We start from the raw sequence: 21,176 nt of genomic DNA on the forward strand, positions 1-21,176 counted from the left end.
TCACATGATTTGGAATGACATTACTTGCACTTGCCCGGGTGGATATTTCTTCAACGAAAATATTTACAGGGTTTTTACATATATAAAATTTATAATAATATATCACTAGAGCTAAGGTCAAAATTTATTTTTATTCTTGATGTTTTAAAATTAATTTTATGATTTAATGTAAATAATTTTTTTTTCTTAAAGAATCTTAAATATGTAACTATTATTATCAAAAACTAAATATGAATAATTATCTATAACTTACTTGAAAGAAAACAAAATGGGCCGTTCCATCCTAGAACTCCTCGATAATGGGCCCTATCTGTTCATATTTCTACTTCACTGGGCTTTTCCTTTATTAGCCCATTAATTCTCAACAATCGGATCTTAGATTCTTGTAGCGCCCCGCGCTCTCTCATTATAATTTATATATACGCTCCTTACGCCCCCTCGACTGATCACGCGCAGTCACACTGTTCGCACACACCGCCGTCGACCGCTATCAGAGCATCGTTTCTGAAGGTCAGAATTTTCAGTCCCCTATTGCCTTTCGTTTCTCTGCGATATTACATTTTTGCTTAAAATTGCTTCTTAAGCTCTAGCATTAGTCTTACATCGCCACCATCAAGTTCCAATTTTGTAAACAAATTTGGTCATTTAGGGTTTAGGGTTTTTTTCCTTCTATTTTTAAGAAGGAAGAGGCATGGAATTGATAGATTCATGAATTTGTTGCAGAATTCATCTCTAGCAAGCAAAAATGGAGAGGATTTCTGCAGCTTGTGCTATGGAATGGAGCATTGAGCTTGAGAAGGCCCTTCGCTCTAAAAAACCTGGTAAGTATACACTCTTACTCTATTTTTAATAATCTGTGTGTTAACTTGGAGTTGCTGATGCTTCAAAAAGTTTGAATTTATGCAAATTCATTAGAGCGATATTGAGTAAATGGTAATTGAAAGAGTTTTGCCATGTTTTAGGACAAGCTATTGAGGGCATACAACGAATTGGCAAAAGAATTCAGGAGTGGAGTAAAGAACCCAAACCAACTATGGCAGTTTATAACATGTTTGGGTTAGTTACAGGAGAGGATAGGCTCTTTGCCAATACAATTCTATTACGGCTTGCTGATGCATTCAGGTTTGGTGACAGAGAAACAAGGGTTTCTATAGTAAAGGTTTTCTTGTTGGAGCTCAAGAGCCGTGATAATAAGAAAATGAAAGGTAGACAGTATAGAGGGATTTTGTCAAAGGACAGGGTGCAAAATCATGTGGAACTTCTGAAAAGAGTTAAAATAGTTTTTGATACCGGAGATGTTGATTCAAAGGCCTTGTCATTGGCTCTCTTTGGCTGTTGGGCTCCTTTTGCAAAAGACAGCGCTCATATACGATACCTCATACTTTCCAGTATGATCTCCTCTGATGTTTTGCAGGTGAGGTCAGTATTATGTCGGTTGTGAAAATTTTAAGTTTGTGATTGCTTGTTTCTGCTATGCCACTGTGGTTTTCTCGCTGGGTGTTTGATATTTTAATTAAAGAATTCTCTTTATCATACAGTGTAACTGGCCTTCATTCTTTTCTTTCTGCAGGTACAGGCGTCATTATTTGCTGCAGGTTGCTTTTGTGAGTTGGCAGGTGACTTTGTCCCTGTTGTCTTAGAGATGTTGGTTAATATGGTCACTTCATCTGAAACATTGTTGACCATAAGATTAGCTGGAACACGAGTTTTTGCTAAAATGGGGCCCTCATATTCTGTTGCAAGTAGAGCCTACAAGGTTTTGAGTCTCTTCTCATCCAATTTCATATCAGAACATACATGTTTGCTTTGTTGTTCTAGACAATGTAGAGAGCTTGTAGTTTGTTGTTCCAAGTAATAGTGTATATATAGCTCTCTGTGGAGCTTTATATGTGTTATATTTAGAAAGTTTGGATGGCTCACTACAATTGAATCTAGTTATATTGTTTGATAAAAAAGACATTTATGCATGTAGTAAATTTAGGAAGTTTGGATGATCTTCCACATGTTTTTGTTCACCAAACAATATCATTAAAAGTCACCTGTAGTGGATTTTATAAATAAAGATTATCATACCGTACAAATATTACAAAATATTCAACTTTTTGACTATATACTATATATATATATATTTTTAATTTTGATGTGGTTTTAATCAAAAGCATGCCCATTTTTTAATGTTGGTTGATGCAATCTTGTTACTTTATATTCTGATTTTTCCCTCATCTGAACTGCATGTTAATACTTGCTCCTTATCGGATTAACACACTTGAATTAAGTTCACATATGTATTGAATGTAACCTCTTAGCATATAAGAGCTATTGGATGAAGATTCAAGGAAGAAATACATGGTCACCAGTGTACCTTAGTGATTTACTGATAATACGGAATTTACATGTCATGGTGTGATGCAACTTAGTGCACTTATGGAATGATTTTATGCGCTAATAACTCATTCTGTCAAGATTGCTTGTTAGTGTTGTACATGTGAATCTGTATCTCTGAGTTTATAAAATAATACTAACTATTGGTCTGCTACAGACAGGCCTAAAGTTGTTAGATTCTTTGGAAGAAGACCTTGTGGTTATAATGCTTGTTTCTCTCACAAAACTTGCATCGAAATCAACCCTTCTATTATTGGAACAGGTACCTGTTTGAATCTCTTTGGCGAATTGTGGGTGATTTTGTTTGGTTCGGTATTTTTTTTTTCTAGTTTATTGCAAACTTGTATTATTATACACTTTTAATACCTTGTTTGGCTTTTACTTGGGAAAAACTATAGCCTAGAGGCCAAATTAGATTCACAATAATGATATATTTCTCTACTAATTTATCACCCACAGAATTTATTCTTCCATCGTTCTGTGATAGCTTTATGCAGCTTAAGTTTTCTATGCAATTAAGTAAAATTTATTGTCTTATTATTATTGAGAAATATAATGGTTACTTCATTTGTAATTAGTTTTGCCATCTGTTAACAGGTGGATTTGCTTTTACTGTTCCTTAGCCAAGAGAAAGATTTGCAATTGCAAGCAACAGCTTTGAGATGCCTTCACTTCATATTTATGAGAGGAGTTGTTTACTCTTCTGTCAGTGCACATGGAATCAAAACATTTTCCAGAATTGTAGACGAAGCTGACCTTCCATTATCCATGCAATGTGAAGCTTTACAAATTCTGCATAAGGTCATTTCTGAATCCAATCTTTCAAGTGATGATTTGGCATTTGGTATTTTCTTTGAGACATTATTTAATTGCAGATGCTTTTATATAGACTACATAATCTACCTCAAGACAACATGCTTGAATTATCTCCTCTTTTGACTACCATTGAGAATTCAGCCGAGTCTTCTATTATGTCAAAGAGCCTTCTAGCCATAAATGTTCTAGCAGATTTATCAATGAAGCTCAGCAGAAGAGCTGAAATGGAATCTGGTGGGAATTCTTTCTCTCCTCTGCTAACACGAACCATCTCCATAATTATTGATCGGGTTATTTTGCTGGTGAAGCCATTGTTAGTTCTCTGCCAGGCTGGTGCAGGAGTCCTTCAGGAAGTTCAAAGCCTGCTCAGTCTTTTACTTTCTTTGGTCAGAGAACATCCAGATCTGGGTGTCTCTGTACTGGATAAAGTTAGGTTATTTATTGAGTATCTTGTGGATGTACATGAAGGCAACATAGTTATAAGGCAAGAAAGTTTACCAGTTCCAGAGGTTTTTGACTTTAAAGGAGAAAATGTGGGCATTAGTTTGAAGCTGGCATATTATGTCCATAAATTTTCTGTTAGTTGCATTGAAATTATGAATGAAGCTGGTGCCATCACCACCCAATTAGTTGACAAAGTAAAGCTTTTAGTTCAGTCTGTGCATCGCTGCGGTTTATTTCATTGGTATGTACATGTAATGTACTCCATACTGCTGCACTCTCATTCCATGTGGAGTTATGTAGTTCATAACAAGAAGGAAAGTTGCAATCCTGATAGCAACTTGAATTGTTCACTTTGTAGTGAATTGGTTGAGCGTGAATTTTTCACCCTTGATTGTGCAAAAAAACTGTTGACAGAGAGGGATAACTGGTCTGCTTATAAAGCTGGGACATTTGCGGCATGTCAGGGAGCATGGATCACAGCTGCATTTGTATTTGAGCAACTAACAAGTAAGGTTCAGTCTGGATCCTGCTCTAGCTGGTTAAAATCATTAACTCAATTTGCTCAAACTGAGAGTAAATTCCAGTTCTATCCCATAACACAATGGGGTTTCAGTTTGGCAGATTGGTCAAAGATGAATGAATTTCCAGTTATGTTTTTCCAGGACTTTTCTGATGAACTTGGTCAAGGTGCTGTTGAGAATATCCGTGACCCTAATTATACTGAAATGCTTTGTCAGGCTCATCATGGACTTTGTTCTTCAAGGAAAACATTAGAATCCATTGTCACATCCGATAAATCATTCTGTTTCCAGAGATGGTTTTTAGCTATAAGGGTGGAACTTCTAGGAACTATGGCGGATGTTGTTAAAGTCTTGGGTGCCACGCCACTTAGTGAGGACAGTATTAGCACCAATAGAAAGGGTGAGAAAAAAGATGAGTATCTCAACTCTTTGCGACAAATTACTCAATCATCTTTCCGGTTGAACAGGCTGGTGCAGGAATATGATCTAATTTCCATGTCTTTTATTGGAATGGACAGCAGAAGTTCAAAGATCATTTCTACACTTGCATTAAGTTGTTTGCTGTTGGCTTTTTCTACTGGATTTGCTATTTCAATTTCAGACCAGCTTGCGAATGATATTTTAATGCCTTGTGATCTGGAAAACTCCAAGAACTATTTACAAGGAATGCTGGTGCAAAATTTAATTAGGCGGTTATGGCACTTGGACCAAGATACAATTTCACATTTGTGCTTGGTTTTAGGTGTTGGTGTACAGCCTAATGATAATTTTCACCAATCTAGAAGTCAAAGATTGAACATTAGTGGTGAAGAAAGAGATATTCTTGATGTTTGCAATTATATTGTTGCTGGCATTGTTGCATTAAAAGAAGAGGCAAACAGAAAGAAAAATGAGGAGATTCTCTCCCAAGTTACCAAGGATGGTTTCCAACTTCTCTTGAACACTATCACGAAGTGGATGCGCATCCCTTTTCAGGTGCCACCATATTTCTTTAAAATAAGGTATGCTCCTCATGTTTTTCCACAGTAATCATCTATTTTTATTTCTCCTCTTCCTTCCAGAGCATGTGAGGGTCAAATCTAATGATCTTTTGCTACCCTTAATACACAAGGTGATATTTGTTCATTTATCTTGAAAATTACCTTTTTCCTTTTTCTTTTTGATAATATGTATGGCAAACCACGAGGCAGCAGAGATCTTCTTTAGCTTAATGGTTTCTGAGACACCAGTTTTTAACTGATTGTTTCTTGCTTGCTCATGAAGGTCTTATGGAAAACCCAAAAGACTTGTATGTTAACCATATGATTTCACCTATTCTTCTCCCTCTATAAGCTGCTTCGGGTTTGTGGAACAGTGGATTCTTCCATTTTCCTGAGGTCTTTCTTATCTTTTAATTGCTCCTTAATGATCAGTTTGCTATCTTCTTATCCAAAGAACTGTGATTGTTGGCAGAATTTAATTTCACTTTTAGTGGATCCTTTTTCATTAAATGAACTCTAGGACAAGTGGAATAACTTCCATGCAAAAATTTGAAAGTTCCTTTCTTTAGTTTGATTCTTGCACCCATGTCATCGGTTCTAACATTTGACTTTGACATTAAAATTCAGGCCTTGCATTGGGTCAGAGCTCTTTGTCTTCAATGCAGATGCCAGAAACTCGAATCAGTTGTCTGTCTTGCCAGGCTTCAACTTATCGCTGAATCTTTGTCTTCAATTAAGAAATCTGCCGCCAGATCTTCCGTTCGTAGTCACCAGGTCTTATTGTGTCCTTTATTCTAGTATGTCTTTTCAAGAGTGCAAGGAAAATGGAGAAACCAAGGGGCAATTTCTGTGGGAAAATGGACCTTTGGACACTAACAACTTGATTCAAATGAATGAAAAATTGTTTCACCATGTAACAGATTGTACAAAGAAGACTAGTAACAGTAAACGTGGCAGGGAAAAAGACATTGATTCTGATGAGATTATTACTGGATTTGTGTGTTTTGATCTAATTGATGCAAGGAAAGGGTTTTCAAATTGCCTTCTTGATGTTTCTCATTTTCCAGTAGGATCTTATAGAATCAAATGGCAGAGCTGTTGTATTGACAGTCAAGGTTCCTATTGGAGCCTCCTTCCATTAAATACAGGACCAGTGTTTACAGTACAGAAACCCACCGCTGTATAATTTATCCACAAGTCGTTTTGACAATGATTAAAACACATTTATAGACCTGCCGACTTGGTTGCCATGCATGGATCACAATGAAAGGTGTAGCATATAGGTCAACAATGAGAAACCAAGTACCATAGACAGGAAAAGAGGAGCTTGGTCTTGGCATCGCTGGAACAATGTGATGAGATGAATTTCATGTTTCCTGTGAAGGTGAACCTTGACGAGCAGTCTCAAGTCAAGTGCCATAGCTACCTCAGAGATTTCATGGGGATTCTCCATTATGTTTAAATATGGTGCTAACTCTGCTTATTTTATGTGGTTACTTGTAAATGTGAGGGAGATATTTCAACATCTTTAATGGGGTTACTCTGTTTTTGTGGAGAGGAGCCACATCAAATGTCTGCCAGTTCTTGGCTATGATTTGGCACATGTTATCAACTACTCGTATCAGGTACTTTTGCAGAAGCCCTCACCTTTAGTTATTTGTCTGAATTTTGTATTGTTATCCTTTATATTTGAAATTTGCATAGGGTTGTGAATGTCATTCAATCAATCAATTTGGATTCTGTTCTCCACTTTCACTGCTTGAAGGGGCGGGTGGGTGAGGGCCTTGTTATGTCATTTTTATAGCATAAAAACCATAGATTGAATAATTTCGATTCGCATTTGCATTTTTAGGCAGTTCCGCTGTGAACTCCTTATGAAATTTTAAAGCAGTGACTCGCTGCCACATGCTGCAATAAACAAAAATATCAAATTTCAACCATCCTCTGCAACTCCAGTGCCAAGCCATTACGTGTTTGATGCGTCTAGGAAAGGGGAACCATGCTTCCCTGCTCAAAGAAAGCAACTCTGTAATTCTTACCCGGAGGTTGTGTTCCCTGCAAAGAATTTAAGAAATATTTTCGGTTTGTAAGATCGTTGGATAATAAATTCTTAACAAGGTTGATTGCTCTGTTCTAGGCTTCTGGTTTTCTAGTGGACAATGGTTTCGATGTAGGTTCAGTGATTGTCAGAACAGTGATTTCTCTTTTCGTGGAGATTTTGGGTTGGACCATTGGGGTTCAAGGTGTTAAGCTTCTGAATAGCAAAGAAATTCATTCAGCATTTGGGGGATAACTGCTGTAGATGTTTGTAGTCCTGGCAGGGGATGAAATTTGTTCATAGGAGAAAATCTTTAATGCAGAACTCAAGCTCATAGTCGTTCATACTTGGAAGATCAGAACACTTGGGAACTATTAGTTAGCTGTGTGAAGTTGATGACAGTTGTAATTTTGTGTGATTGTTTTGATTGTAAGATTACTTGATGCGCAACTGGAATGCTGTAGAAATGCTTTTGCTTTCATGTAGGGAAAGTAGGGTGAGAAAAAAAACCCGAAAAACTGATTAAACAAGAAATCAAAAAAAAAATTACAGAAAAAATTGAATTGAGAAAAAAATATGAATTAACCTATTCGAAAATAAAAATAAAACAATTGGTTCGGTATTGATTTTAACTGTCTGAAACTTGGTTCAATCGCCACTGAAACAAAAAACAGTATAAATATAAACATTTCTTTTAACTCTAGAGGCCAGGTCAAACCCAGCTGGCCCCCTCCCTCAAGTTTTCTCTCGGTCTCAGTTCTCGCATCCCTCCTCTGGTTTCTATGTTTTCTTGTCTTCTCTAGTTTCAAGGTTCAAAGTCTCCAGAAAAAAAACAGGGTATCTAGCAATCTTCTAAGTTATAACTTTCTTTATTTTGCTCAATTCAAATTCTATATCTCCATTTCCTGTTCGGCCAATCTCATGGGAACGCTTTGTTTAAAGCCATGGAACCTATCAAATTGAAGTTATCAAGCTCATCTTCCATGGCCATCCACTCTGCTAGTCTGGTCACTCTTCCTTTCTACCAGTGTTTTAATTATATAATTTGCACATGTATATAAATGGGTACACTATTTCAATAGATCACATTCATTCACTTTGTTTCTTTGCATTACAATCGCAACAAAGCCTGTTAAAAAAGCATTGCATTATTGTTGGATGCTGGTGGAACCCTTCTGCCATTGACAAAGCCTATTGAAGAAACTTACGCATCCATCAGAAGAAAATATGTTTTTTCCCCCCTGCTTTTTATGCTATTTCTGGATTAGAATGAAATGATTCGCAGCAGGGGATTCAACACTCAATAGTTTGATAAAATCAGTTTTTCCCGGTTCCTTACTTCAATTAACCCAAAGGAACGAAATTGATCGTTCGAACCAGTTTTGGTTTATAATTTAAAAATAAAAATTTCTGGTTGGGTTATTTTTTAGGGTAAAAACCGAACCGAAAATTCTCTGAGAAAATTACTGCAGTGGCTTTGCTAATATATTGAGAAATCTTTTACGCACAGAATGCAACTGCTACGCAGCTCTGTTTCCATTTTTCATTCACTGCTTATCTTGCACTTGTCTGTGTAGTTCGTGCATGATATCCAGGACCTTCCCTGTTCTGGCTGATGCAGTTCATCACTAAAACTCCTGAGAGCAATAGAGCCCTTATTTCTTCCAGCAGTCTTCATTGATTCTTCTGTTGCCACTGGATTGATAACTTTCTTTGCTAAAGAGTCCCTTCAATATTATAAATTTTCTGCAGCCCGCGAAACAATCCTTCACAAATTGCATCCCCACACTGTCTTACAAAAGCCATTACATTTTCCATTCGCAGCAAATGGAAGATATGGACACCAAACTGGACATGATTTTCTAATTGTTACTTTCTATTAAAAAAAACAAGGGTAGAATTAAGGTTTAACAACAGAAGGTATGGGAGCTGAGACATGGGGTTTTCCATCTTGATGGGCTACTCTAATCGTCGATGAGCTTGGGTTTGTTTCTGTGTTGTTCGTACGATGTATACGAACAGGGGTTTGAGTTGCTCCTGTGATGTTCGCTTCTATCCGTAGGACTGGAGCGACCCTAAATACACGAACAGGGGTCCAAGTTGCTCCGACGATGTTTGCTTCCATAGGTGGAGGTGGAGGTGACGTCGAGGACGTGGACATGGAGCGATATGAAATTCACGAACAGGGGTCGGAGTTGCTCCTACGATGTTTGCTTCCATACGTGGAGGTGGAGGTGGAGGGAGTGAATGGCCTTTAGAATTGGAAACTGAGAGAATAGGTCCAACGTAGAATAAAGGTGCCGAGGCAAGGGGTTTGTCATCTTGTTTTGCTTCTTTTGTCAATGGGTTAGGAGCTTCCCTTGGGATTTTCGCTTCTGCTGGAGGGGGTTGAGGGCCATTGAATGTTGAGAGAAGGGAAGGAGGTTCCCCTTTAATGGAAGAAACATGGGCCGAGGTGGATGTGTTTCCATCTTGGTTTGTGATTCCAATTTCGTTGACAATTGAAGCTGTCCCCTTGATCTCCTGTATAGTCTCCTTTTCATGTTTCTCGATAGCAGAAGCTTTAGGATTTATATTTCTTCTCTTAGCACTGTCGAATTCTGTCCAAGCAAACTCAACCAAAGCCCTTAGCTTACTAATAGTTTTATCTCTTAGAAGCAGCTGGTCTTTAAGGCGAACCGTTTCCTTGTCCTTTTGAGCTAACATGCCCTTAAGGGTCTGTATTTCCTGCTCTCTATGAAGTGCCTGCATCTTTAGGGAACTCGTTTCTTCCAAAAGTTCTTGGTACTTCTCGTAAGGAACATGGTTAGGTCTACTTATTTGCCCATCAACCTCCTGCAATTCAGAGTATGTAATTGAAACAAGCATGCATATGCAGAAATTATTAACGAGGAAAAATATATGTCTTCAGTTCATCAGCTGCAAACAAACTCTTAACATTGTATTGCTTCTTGTGAATACTTTTGCAGATCAGCTATGCGCACAGCGCTCTATTTTTACACGAAAGGCAGATATTTATCCAATAAGATCGCCAACAACAACGAACTAACTGCAAAAATACAGGTCAAATTTTACAAATTCATACTCTAAAGCAAAATCTTCATTGAATTAATCTGAAGAAACAATAGCTTAAAAAAAAAAAAAAACCAAACACTATAACGCCAACCAACCATTGAAAATAGAGTTAGAGAATTACTGTATAAAAGCAAACAAAACAAAATGAACTATTTCTCTATGATTAGTAATATCTGTCTCAGAAAATGAAACCATTTCAAATAAAATATCTGGAACTCATTGTTTTTTTTAGCGATGATCATGTTGCGTGAGGGGCCGATCAGGAGTTGAATACTTGAATTAATTCATTTATGTAGCGCGTAGAAAGATGAGGTGATTGTCTTATGGGATTAGTCTGATTAGATGTACGATTATTTATATTCATGGCATACATACAGCAGTATATCTACGGCAATTAATTTATGAGTTTGTAAAGTTTTATTTTATTTTGAAAATTCGTGTTCTATGCTCCAGCAGTATGTCATGTGGTTTTCTCTTTTTCTTGCAGAATTTCAGTCTATACAATACAAAAAAAAACGTTGGTAGAATATTATTCTAATTAATAGTAGTTTAAATTTGCAAAACAGAGAAAATGAAACAAAATAAATGCCATGTTTGAAATTGAAAACAAGAGAGTCCCATTTATAAATTCTTTTCATTAATCTTGAGTTAAAAAAATTTCCTCTCTTCTTCCTAGCTTGGTTGGGCCAATATACACCCAATTAAGTTTTTTTCTTTAACATTCTACCCTTCTCCTCCCTTCCTTTTCTTTTTTCCGATTCCGGTTGGGCTAGCATGGCCCAGCTGGACTTTCCATTCTGTTTCTCCTCTTTCCTTCTTATCTCCTCCTCCTTTTCTTCCTTCCGCCTAGGTTGGACCATCATGTAGACTTTGTGTTAAGCCACGACGTTCAGAAAGAAACCTTGAACCAAATCCTAAGTATCATGGATAAGGTGAACGTGGAGGACAGTTGCAGCCAGGCATGAAGTAAAGTGACAGTTGCAGGCATGAAGCAAGGGAGAGAACGGGTCAAAAGCTGTTGGAGAGTCTCTAGCTTTTTTCCGAAGTTGGTTTCTTGTCATTTTCTAGCATTCGATGTAATATTCACTGCACTTTCGCCTCTCTTTCTATATATATATATATATATATATAAACTTTGATAACATTTCTGCAATTTCGTAAGAAAAGAGTTATTGTTAATCATACACGCGCGCTTTTGATGATATATATTGATAGGAGGGCCAATGAGACCCGTGCAAACTTATAGCATAATCGTCGTCAAACAATTAAGCACATCCTTGCAATGAAGGAAATCCTCTCAAGATTTTCCAAGAAAAAGGTAATCACTGCTCAACACAACCTCCAAATAATTAATTATGTCAAGTTTAGGGTATTGTTTTCCGTTCATCCATCCATCTAGGTATACTTAAATTTTCCCTTCTCTGTTAATAATAAAGTCCATCCATTCAATGATAACGTTGTTGCAATTCAAAAGTGTTTTGTTGAACAGCATGATATGATTTCATTTGCTTTGATAAATATTTTTTCATTTACCATTTTTTTTTCACGGTGGTGTTACGTGTATCGATGTTGATTTGGAATCTATTACAATTATATTGTTCCTACAGCCTGCTCAATGTGAAAAGTGCGACGGGCTTAAGTCTGATATTGCGAGTCTAATCGGGAAGGCAATTGAAAAAGAAATCCAGATATCAGCCCTTGGCAAGTTGTTAGCTCTTAAAGACGAGGAAATATCTCGCCTTAAAAGCCAGCAAAACCCGCAACTTCGGGAGAAGATAGCTCATAAAGACAAGAAATTATCCCGTCTTGAGGATCAGCAACTTCTGACAGATACAAGAATCAATAAGCTCAGGGCTGACATTGACTTTGTTTTGAAGGAATTCGACGAAGCTGTTAAAATTAATGAAGAACGTTCTGACAAGTATTCTGATAGAAGCCTTAACAAGTCTGAGAAACATGAAAGACTGGCGCCAACAATTGGTATAGGAAACCGACATGATGACAAACCCCAAAGCACAACCCCTCTAATTCCTCATACTTACGAGAGGTCTCCTCCTTATTTTCCCACTTTAAAAGGCGGTTCATCTCCACTTATGGAGGAAAACATCATGGTAGCGGCTTCAAGTAGTAATGATGAACCTCCTTCCAGCTTCTCCATGTTTAATGACGATTCCACTCTGCCCACGGAAGAAAACATCACGGTGGCACCTCTTAGTGATAGAACGGCATCTCTAACTAGCAACTCATCTCGAACTACAGAACAAAACATGAAGGCGGCAGCTCCGTTATCTAGTCATGATATACTTCCACCCTATGTTCCCAGATTTCATGCATCTCCAACAGCAGAGGGAAACATTACAGTGACAGCTCCAAGTAGTGATCATGCCAATGGAAGAGCAAACGGAGATGGAAAACTACATATTTTTGACCATAGTCTTTATGGTTTTCATAGACCTCCTACTCCTTATCCCTTTTATGTCCTGAAGAAGAAAAACAATAACAATGTTGTTAAATAGTGTAGCTACAAGCAACGAGAAAAATATGGAGTCATAAGAAATACTACGTCCTACAAGCATCTTTACCACTCTTTCTTCTTTTTATATCATACTTGTAGTTACATCACGAAATATTTAATAAATTATTTAACATTATCAAGAACTAATTAATCATAACAATATATAAGTAAAGCGGAAGCAATTCGATGAATTCTAGGAGTCTAGTATGTTCAAGTATATATTTAGATTGAGGAGAATTAAGTGTCGTCGTATATGTCTCGATCTTTTAGAGTCCATCTTGTACGCCCAATTAACTACTTGGAAATGTTTAATTAATTCTTAATATGATTTTCTGATTTTCAAGGGAGTTGTGGTGGAGGAATTAATGTTCTTGGCCTTCATTTTAATGTTTCTTAGGTATATGACCATTATTATCAAAAGTCAACTTCCCTTCATAAAATTACGCTGAATCTACTTCCTTATTAATACTACAACGTATTCATAAAGACATACGTATATTTAAAAAACTTTATACAAATGAATTACTTGACAATCACCTCATCTTCCTCCTAAACCAAACATTTTTTCCTCACCATCCTCTTTATGTTAGCAAACTACTCATACTAACAATGCATGCAGGTCTACTCCCATTAATTTTCTACGAAGAACCAACTACCAGGTGATTAGATCATGCCACAAAATCAGCCCTTGTTACGCTCAGGTGATACTACTACAGTACACAAAACCAATTCCACTCCATCTTCAACTACTGCTGCTGTAATTTCTCATAGAATTAATATAATTTAAACTTTATGAGGTAAAGATTTAATTATATTGCAATATAGCAAACCTGTCACGGTAGTAGATTCAATCTGCTCAATTGTCCCTGCAAACTTTCAACAACTGGCGTACCAACAAAATACTTACAGCCATATAAATCACCATGGATGTTCTACCCAAACCACCACCATTAGGCAGCATTGCTGGTGAGAACTTATAGTATATCGAATGGCTTTAACGAAGGTGATAAGGATAGAGGAAGAGAGAGGTGATAAAGTGTAGAGATTTGAGACCTGCAATCCATGACAAAGAGAGAGAGAGATCATTTTTCTTCTTCTTCAATTAGATATATTTTTTTAATTATCTTCTTTAATTAAGTTTTTGTTTTCATTTTTCATGTGTAATGATAGATGAAGGGTTAGTGCAAATCAAAGCCTTGATAAATCTTGTTATTTGCCCATCTCCCTCCTGCAATTCGGAGGATATAATTGAAACAAGCATGCAAATGCAAATATATATATATATGTTTTCAGTTCATCAACTGCAAACAAACTCTTACCATTGTATTGCTTCTTGTGAATATTTTTACAGCTCATGAGCTGAACCAAGTGCACGGCTGTCTAGATAACATGTACCTGCTAATTACAGCACCATTTAGAGGAAAAGCATGCAGATACTTGTCCAAGAACATTAACAACGAATTAACTGCAAAAATACAGGTCAAGTTTTACAAATTTAAACCCTAAAGCAAAGTTTATATTGAAATTAATCTGAAGAAACAGTGGCTTAAAAAAAAATCCACATCACTACAACCCCATCTTACCATTGATACTAAAATTAGAAAAATACTGTATAAAAGCAAGCAAAACAAAATGACTCATTTTTCTTTGATTAGTAATATCTGTCTAAGAAAACGAAACCATCGACCCTAGCTACTGTCTACAGCTAGCACATAATTGAAGCAACAGCCAATCAAAGAGAGAGAATATCAAGATGTATCGGTCAAAAAATAAATCTTAAAGTTGAGACAATATTTCAACTGGGCCATACAAAGGATGCATACCTTTCCGCGTTTTCTATAATTTTCCTTTTTCTTTTTCCTATACGCGTTAAGAAATTATTCAAATATTTGAAAAGAGTTTGTTGTCGGCGTTGGTACTTCATACGGAGATAATTACAAGATTTTACATTTTTTTTTCTTAATTGAGAATATAAATTTTAATTTTTTGTTTAAATATATCGTTTAAAAATTTAATTGAATATTTCCATCAAACACAAATAAAAAAATTTAATTGAGAAAAGTTTCTGAAAGATATTCGAACTTTCACATATATATATATATAAAAGATATGTTTTCCCAGACCAACTCCTCCTCATCACCGGATTTATGTCCCGAAAAAAGAAAAACAAAGAACAATATCGTTTTCTTGATGAGAGTCCAAGTTTATTAATCAAGGAGAAAAATAAAATAAATTGATAATGTTAGGCTATAAAATATAATTTATATTATTGTCTAATACAAAGAAAACCCATAAATTAAAAAGCTTCTAAATCTCCTACACTAAATTCCCTTGATTAAAGAAAACTCATCCTCTAAGTTCAAATTATTTTTGTTATAATCTTGTAAATATCCAATAAAACTAAGCATATAACTGGCCGCATCTAAGAAAAATGAGCCTGTAACATAGCTTTTTTGTTCTACTTTCTGAGTGCAAGTGTAATAAATAGAGATTTGCTAGTAACTATTTTTCTTTCATCACCAATAGCTGTCCCCGCCGCATTAGTAGAGGAACTGGTTGTTAAATTTACCGGCCACCACCTACTTGTCGACCGCCATGACCTTGTCTCTACTGGACCATTGGTACATATATAGAAATTTGGCATGGAAGGCCCTCTAGACCTCAAAATAGACACTCTTTTCTAGCTCTTCATAGGAGATGTCTTCTCATTCTCTGATACATGTACCATATCAAAACTTCCTAACCAATAATTGAATTTAAAATTTCTCTGATACATGCACCTCGATTTTTTTATTTTTATTTTTTTGACATTTATAGCATCTGTTTTGTATGTGATAATTTATATTTAACACCAAAAGTGAAAGAACAAAAACACGAAAGGATGTCAACATATATTTCTAATGATTGAAAATATAGAATTTGATAATTTTATGATTAGCTAAGCTTTCCGCTTTCAAGAATATGAATAATATTTTCCTTGAGAAAAATGAAGGAAAGAAATTTATATATTTTAATTGTTCTTTAATTATACACTAAATTAACAAAGACTCACATTATACCCTCCCTCTCTCGTTAAACGATAATAAACTAATCAACTTAAATATTGATTTCGACTGAACCATGACGTCGGCAAAGTTGGTTTCAGGCGATGTAACATTTCCTTTCGTCTCTCTTTCTCTCTACGAGAACAACGTTGTTAAATAAAATTTTCAAAACAAATTTGTTTTGATTTCTTTAAATAAAATAATAATATTTTAAATTTACTCGTATCAACCTAAACTAATTCATTTAATCTGTAACCAACCCGAATATTTAATCAGCTCATACGTCATATTTCGTAGTAGGTTTAATAATTTTGACAAAAACAGAAGACCAAAGAATTATGTTCATTCCCTACTAAAAATACGACCAGACACGGTCTAAATCCACTTTTTTCCCGTGGGAACTCTGGTTCATATGTCCACGTGTTGCTTTAACTAATTAAATAACTACAATCTCTAGGGAGACCAGGCACGCCGCAAGCCACGAACTTTCGGGGGAAAATCTACGTGGTCATATTTGACCCGCATTTCCTCGCGTGGCATACTAATTAAATATATAATGCTTCAGAAAACATGAGCATAATCATCTTCATACGATTAACAACCATTTATAGGACTGCCATGACACTTTTCTCCAATATATTCAGATGCTTTGGTGATGTGTCTAAAAGCCAAAGAAGGGAATGCACAGGGGGTGTTTGTGTTCTTAAAGAGCAGAGCAAACTAGGCAATACAAGATCCGAGACAAAGCGAAAGCGAAGAAATCAGCACTCATGTTTTTGATTTTTCATTGAGAAGGTATCCAGGTTTGTAGTTATTACCGTTAAGAAGTGACTTGGATCAAAGAATCATGCTACTTAATTTTCTTTTAATACAATCTCAATTATTGTGAAGTAGTGGCCTCTGCATGTTGTTCGTCATGCAAAGTTCTTGGATACAATGTGTGGGATATTTGAATTGATGGGATTTATGATCATGTGCTCTCCAATTTGATTTGTTTTCGTTATTTAGATCTTGATTCATGTATCAATAAATCCAAGCGGTTTTGTACCTGTTTTTCTTAAGAGCAAGAGAAGAGCCTCTTGGCTTTGCAACTTTTGAGAGGGTTTTACATGGATCCACACTCAATCATGCCATACTCTTAGTATATGATCAATATGTTTTTTTTTTAGTTGGTATCAGATTTTTGAGGATGATAATGTCTTGGCTTTATTGAAAACTTGGTGTTTGAACACCATATTCTTCCGCCTGGGCCTTGCAAGCAAGACCTAGCGGCCTCCCATGCGTGAAAATGAAAACCATAAATATAAATAAATTGAGGCTTTATGATAACAATTAAAACATGGTACAAGGATGGTGAAAAGATCCTCTCTTCCTCGCCTACGTTGATCCCAATTCATACCAATTTGTTTGTCAAATTTGCGGAGGAAAAACAAACCAGAAATTTTGGTTCTACCGATGTTGAGAGTGTGGCTTTGATGCTCATCCCTACTGCGCTCTTGGGAAGAACCATTATCAAGCAACGGGGCAGTTACAAGTATGTCATCCACCCTCCACCCCTTGCCATGTGATGATTTAAATGGCTTTGGAATGTACTGATTCTAAGTGCAGTTTTATCACCCACGGGAAAAAAGAAGGTTGCAAGCATTCATGATCCGAATAGTGAATTGGAATGGCAAGTTATTATATCTCTGGCTGATGAGCTCGTTTGTGATTATTGGGGTGATTGGATGGATTTCTTTGGCTGAGTAGGGCCTTTATTGACCGGAAAAAGGGAAGGAATTCAGGTCCTCTAGGTGTTTAAGTTACTTCCTGGGGGTCTTGTAAAATTGGCCGTCTTTTTTCCTGCATATTTGCAAGATTATAGGTGTTGCAAGTGGACAACGTTATGAAGATTATTATTTCGGATTGGAATTATCAAGAATAGGATGGATAGACAAGATAAGGAACTCATGCTATTTATCAACAAAAGATAAAAAATGAGATTCTTATCTAGTATTTTGGTTATTAAAACCTTAATTGGTTTTAGAATTTAGATAAAAAAATTAATTGTGTAAAGTGAAGGTATTAAGTATTAACCATTCTATTATGTTTTTATTTGAGGTAAATTATATTATTTATTTTTCTAATATAAACTAAAAATAATATTGTGGCTTTTAACCGCTGATATATCTAGGTTTTAAGATAAAGGGAAGGCATTCGGAGGTGCCTACAGTTATGAGTTGAATCTTTCCTTTTGGATTAATCTGCTTAGTTTTCATTTTGTTTCTTTTAAACTAGAATTAGAAGTGTTCTTCCTCATTCATCTCTGTCAACTGCAAGCCTTGATCCAACCACAGTTAAAATGATGATAAACTACCAGCAAAAACCAAACAAGCCTAAGCTTCCATGCTTTCGTTTCTTATTTCAAAGCAAAACAAGACATGCCTCAGACATGTAAAGTAGCTTGTCATTCAAAATCAAATTGGTCTTACAAGAAATTAAATCAAGTTCTTAATCCAGAACATTAACATCCAATCAGATCTCATCATGCAGGACATCATTAGCGTTGCTTTTCTGATTCAATTCGTTCATTCTCCTCGCCTCTCTTCGGCGAAATCTGCAAAGAACATTTAGATACAGTTAGCATCCAGAAACACAAAAACTAGAGCTGCAAAAAACATGGATAATATGAACGTAATGGTTCTGGTCAGTAAATGGCTCTATTCACCTCTGTAACCTTTTCCGGAGATATTGGTAGGCCCAAGCAAGCTGCCATATTACGTTAAGTAGGATCACAACCAAATTCAAAGCTCGAAGTGGGAATACATTTGCAACGCTTGTATCGGTAACAATAGCCACCCCAAATACAAACTCTGCTGCAGCAATTAGCAGGAGAATGCACATCATAGGCAACAAAAGAAGTGAAGTAGACTGCCAGTGTTAGGTTTGTTAGGTGTGTTGCCATTTAATGTGCCTAACATTACCATTGACCAGCTGCCTTTGTTGAAGAAGATGGCAGCCACCCACTCCCATGTGCAGCTGAAGAGAAGCCACCATTAGCCTATAAATAAGGCATGCAAAGAGAGCCAAATTGTGAGAGGGAGAATAACGTGAGTGTGTGAAAGAGTGAAGAGAAAGAGAAGAGAAAGGGCTGCTGCCATGGGCAGCAGCCCTGCAGCTGCAAGGGCAGCAGAGATGTGAGTTGAGTGGATGATCCTCCTCCATGTATTTATTGTATTCTTTCTCTACTCTAATAAAATGGACTCTCTCCCGTGGATGTAGGCGGTTTTGCCGAACCACGTAAAATATTGTGTCTCAGTGTGCTTAGCCCTCCGTTGAGCAATTATCAGTACATCACCGGTCACCGGATTCCGCGCCCAACAATTGGTATCAGAGCATATGGTTTAAGTGGTGTTTGATTTTTGCTCAAAAAAGAAAGTTGTCAAAATGATGTTTTGACCATCCCACTATGTAGAGGAGGACGATACGAAGCCACTGGTGAAAACGGCGTCAAAATCGGACGTCGGACATGGCCGCACTCTCCATCACTCTCCGGTGAGGTGGCGGGCCACGCGCACAGACGCTCCCCACGCGTCTTCTTCACCCGGATGAGTTGACCCGACCCGAATACCAGTTGACCCGACCCATGTGAACAGTATCATGAACAGTGACGGTATTATGAACAGTACCATGCAAAGGATGACGCCATCATGATGAAAGGATGACATCAGCATACACAGTCAGCAAGCAATTGACTAGTCAACATCCATGTCAGCATATGGGGACCCACTTGCCACGTCATCAGCCGCGAGCCGAGCCACGTCGAGCCGAGCCGAGTTGGAGCTGAGCCGAGCCGCGAGCCGAGGGATAGGATCCAGTGTAGCTGATCCTACGTGCATCCGGATCTGAGATTGAATCTGAGCCGTTGTTCAGGCCAGAATTGTGTTGATCAAAACGTAGCCGTCTGAAGTGCGATTTGGACGATTCAAGACATGTTTCCAGCTAATTTGATCATTCCGGATGCAATGGTACGGTCCGATCGTTGAGATTCGAGACCAAAATGGCGGTGGTGAATTATTAAAGAGAGATTGCCCGATCAAGAGGCATCTGAAGGTCATCATGGTGGTCGATGAAGATGATGAAGAAGAAGGTGCACATGTTTGCCCAATTACATGTGCTGAACTATTAAGAGGGGGAAATTTAATGCCTTGAAGGAAGGCAAAATTGGGACACTCAGGACACCCGGGATGTGGACGATTTAAGGTGTAGAGTGAAAACTAATGAAGACCAATCTTGACGAATCTAAACACTAGTAGTCTCGCTAGATGTTGAGAAATCATGTATTAAACCTGTATATTCCAGATCACTTGTAAAGGAAAGCCGCAACAAAGCTAGCAAATGGTTGTATATACGGAGAGACAGTACGATGGATAGATATAGCCTAAGAAGTTCTGTCTAGGAGATTGGGTTTTAAGCGGGACCGTTGTGACCCCTCCAATCTTTCCTGGGAACTTGCTTAGTGGAAGGATTATCCATACGGTACTATTTTCGTATATATAACAGTTTGTAATGAAACGGTTGAAGACTAGCAGGAAGACGGCACAAGGGGAACAGTTGGGTTCCGTATGATCAAGGATCTGATGGAGTGGTGATTTCTCCAAAGAAGTTAGATTCGGTGATTGTGATTTCTCGAGGGGAGAATTGATGAAGACCCTGATAATGGAAGAGAAATACAGCAAGGGGATAAAGATTGGCACCCTATTTTGACTTGGCCAGGTGTTGTGACGGGATGAGCTGCTGTCAAACATAAGCAAGGAATAGGGAGAAATCTGGAGAACATATATTGCACGAGGGCACACGGAGATTGTGCAGGAGTACCATAAGGATCCTAACGAGGTACTGTAATGAGACAACAGGTGCAAGGAGAAGAAGAGTTCCCAGATGAAGCTCAGAGCATAGACTGTTAAAGTTTGTACAACAGGAAGTCTTTTATGCTCTTGATGAAGACAACAGGCGAAGACCTTTCCAATGCATGCAAGGATGGAAAGAGAGCTGTTGCAGAGGCACCTAATTGAGGGGGTGCAAACGCCTGTGATAAAAGGCGACCGCCTATGATGAAAGGCGTAGACACCAAAGAGAGTGGTGTAGGTGGAGCTGTCAAGCAGAAAGGTGTAGAAGCTCCAAACATAGAAATCGAGGTGGAGGATTGCGAGGAGTATACCGCAACTTTCTCTTTCTATGTCGTTAGTGGCAGTAATCTCTCCCAAGTCCACATGGTGGTAAAGAATCTTAGAGCCACTGAAGCATCCCAACTGAAGGAGGATGCGACTGCCTATGAAAGGCAAAGACACCTCAGGAGAAGGTGTGAGGGCTGTGATAAGA

The 21,176-nt window shown here is 37.4% G+C and overlaps 1 protein-coding gene across 4 annotated transcripts; it reads left to right on the forward strand.

Annotated features, from left to right (window-relative positions):
* Positions 1–358: 358 nt before the first annotated feature.
* LOC118052029 (uncharacterized) lies at positions 359–7,648 on the forward strand. 4 transcript variants are annotated; one of them, XM_073406308.1, is made up of 9 exons: positions 359–510; positions 737–821; positions 963–1,414; positions 1,571–1,756; positions 2,540–2,644; positions 2,980–3,183; positions 3,258–5,164; positions 5,771–6,768; positions 6,996–7,648. In XM_073406308.1, the coding sequence occupies exons 2-8, from the start codon at positions 746–748 to the stop codon at positions 6,327–6,329; spliced, it is 3,489 nt and encodes a 1,162-aa protein (XP_073262409.1). In that variant the 5' UTR covers positions 359–510; positions 737–745; the 3' UTR covers positions 6,330–6,768; positions 6,996–7,648. The 4 variants fall into 4 exon arrangements, with proteins under 4 accessions (XP_073262409.1, XP_073262408.1, XP_034918730.1 ...); XM_073406307.1 differs by having other exon boundaries at positions 361–510; positions 724–821; XM_035062839.2 differs by lacking the exon at positions 6,996–7,648 and having other exon boundaries at positions 361–510; positions 724–821; positions 5,771–6,809.
* The last annotated feature ends 13,528 nt before the right edge of the window (positions 7,649–21,176 follow it).

Source organism: Populus alba, chromosome 18, assembly GCF_005239225.2.
Source record: "Populus alba chromosome 18, ASM523922v2, whole genome shotgun sequence".
NCBI classification, from domain to species: domain Eukaryota; kingdom Viridiplantae; phylum Streptophyta; class Magnoliopsida; order Malpighiales; family Salicaceae; genus Populus; species Populus alba.